The sequence below is a fragment of the Fulmarus glacialis genome, unplaced genomic scaffold (assembly GCF_000690835.1).
Source record: "Fulmarus glacialis isolate BGI_N327 unplaced genomic scaffold, ASM69083v1 scaffold20276, whole genome shotgun sequence".
Taxonomy (NCBI): domain Eukaryota; kingdom Metazoa; phylum Chordata; class Aves; order Procellariiformes; family Procellariidae; genus Fulmarus; species Fulmarus glacialis.
Genome location: NW_009216465.1, coordinates 3,220 through 5,453, shown reverse-complemented (window position 1 = coordinate 5,453; position 2,234 = coordinate 3,220). Strand labels below are relative to the sequence as shown.

The window sequence follows — 2,234 nt, the reverse complement described above, 5'->3', positions numbered from 1 at the left end:
GTGAAGAGCGGGCGGTGAGGAACACTCACCCCGTGCTGGCTTTCTCAGTAACCTTGCCTGGCAGCTCACTTGGCCATATTTTGATGAATCACTCAAGCAGCTGCGCTAGTCCTGTGCAAACCTGTTATGCTGAACCTCCAAAGCAAGCTGATCTTGCATTTCATTGTTCAGATCACCATAGAGATTATTAGGAAAGGCAGTAGCTACAGCAAAAAAATTTAGTTGGTTCAGTGTTTAATTCCAGACCCAATTTCCAGTTTTTACACTTGCATTTACATTTCCTCCTGTCAGCAGTCTCTCCTCCCTCTTCTCTCCCCCACGTTCTCTTCTACTTTCACTTGCTCTGCCTCCATCATCCCAAATCTCCTTCGTCCCCTCTTTCTCTATATTTTTTTGTGCTCTGCTTCTGCCTGGCCTCGTGCAGGTATGGACCCAACTAGCTTCTGTCCCTCTGAACGGGTACCAAGTAAGGCAGTCTCACTCCCATAGCAAATTAATGGTCATCTGCAAGGAGAGCAGCTGAGGGCTTCAATCCATTCAGAACAGGGAGGAGTGGCAGAAAAAACTAATAAAAACAAAGATAACAAGAAAATCCTCCTTTTTTTAACCCAACATAATCAGACACTTAAAGAAGCAAGCAAGGAAGCATACAAACCTCACACCAAACCCAAAATACTGTTGAAGAGAAGAACAGGAACTAAACAAAACTTCCAGAGGACAATCAGCGTTCACCTATATGTTGCTTTTTGTAATTCTGTCTCTTGTGCAGCTCCAGTATCTCTGCGTGATCACAAGTGCACCAGTGCATGGACACAAACCAGACACCGCTCCAAGCAGGTCAACGACACAATCGATTGAGTTAGTTTTTGCTGAAGGACCTAAGCCTCTTCTTATAGCGCCTACCTGCCCAAATCATAAAGTTATCATGTAGTCAGGGGATTTTACTGTTCCTTCTGTCAGGTGTGATGTGGGTGTTTGATGTGGGAAGCGTTGGCACTTATCAAAGACAAGAAAAATCCATCAGGTCTGAAGCAGTGAAGAGAAGAGGTCCCTGCGGCGCCAGTGAATGGACAAAATGCACGCTAAAGAGGCTACATACACAGAGGAAAAAATGGGCATGTGCCGAAGGCAGAATATCTGGACATTAAAACCATTCTTTGTCCAAGTTCCCTCAAACAGTGAATAGAGTATGAATAGACTGAATCTGCAAAGACACCAAAAATGCAGCTCTCGGAGGTAGTTTTTAAAAAGCATTACACAAACACTCCAAGGAAGGAAAAACAGACACCAAGATTTCTCAGAGCCAACAACTACCATTGTACACTACTGAAGGGCTTGGGGGAATCTGTGACCAGAAAACCAAATGTTCAACAGTTAACACTAGGCATGTTACAAAATTCTAAAAATCAATAAGCAGTTTCTGCAGTCCTCGCCGAAACCCTTTAAGCTCAAATAATTCCTGTTTTACATAGGAACTTGTAAGGATGACAGAGTTTATTTTCATATTCTTAACCGGGATAAGTCAGTACAAGAAATAAAGAAAAGCTATTGTTTTCATCTGAGCAGCTTCCATTTTTTCCGAGCAGGATTTTCCATTGTGTACTCACATGGCATTGGCAAACAAGCCAGCCTAATGAAACCGCACTCTTTTCACCCGCTAACTTGAGTTGCACATACGTAAAGTTTTAAGTACTGTGTGTGCCCTTTTAACACACATAGTATTGTTCCTGCTGTATTAGTCACAGGTTTTTTCTATTTTATTTATAATTTCAAGATTCAGCAATTCACATTATCATGTGTCCAGATAATGCTGACACACATGTTTAAAGTCAAATACACTTAACTTACTTTTAAGAGCATTACTGACTTAAAGACTAAATTGGGGAGGTCTTATCACAAAAGCCAGGGCAAAGCCAGCACATTTCATGAAGTTTCCTTACCTTTTTTCTTTGGAAGTTCACATCGAGTTTCATTGAGGCGCACTTGTTCAGTGTGTTCAGTCGTCTACAGGGCAAAGCAAATTCAAAAGATTAGCAGCATCTGATTAAAGGGCATGACTTTTTGTAAGTTCAAAAGCTTTTCTCTTACCTGCCTGTAGGGTGCTAACTGTATACAACAGGCTTCAGAAACGATATTGGTCATATTATTCCAGGCTATAAGATCACTGCATTAAGAGGGCATCTTAGCTTCACATTACTTGATAGCCAGGTTTTATATATTGCTTTTTAATTCAT

At 41.4% G+C, this 2,234-nt stretch overlaps 1 protein-coding gene across 1 annotated transcript in view; it reads right to left on the bottom strand.

Moving 5' to 3' along the window:
- STARD13 (StAR-related lipid transfer (START) domain containing 13) overlaps positions 1-2,003 on the bottom strand; it is a 10,491-nt gene extending 8,488 nt beyond the window's left edge. Inside the window, exon 1 of the mRNA XM_009579329.1 lies at positions 1,941-2,003. Coding sequence (XP_009577624.1) covers positions 1,941-1,973 — 33 coding nt within the window. The 5' untranslated portion in view covers positions 1,974-2,003. The remainder of the gene's footprint in view (positions 1-1,940) is intronic.
- Positions 2,004-2,234: the final 231 nt, after the last annotated feature.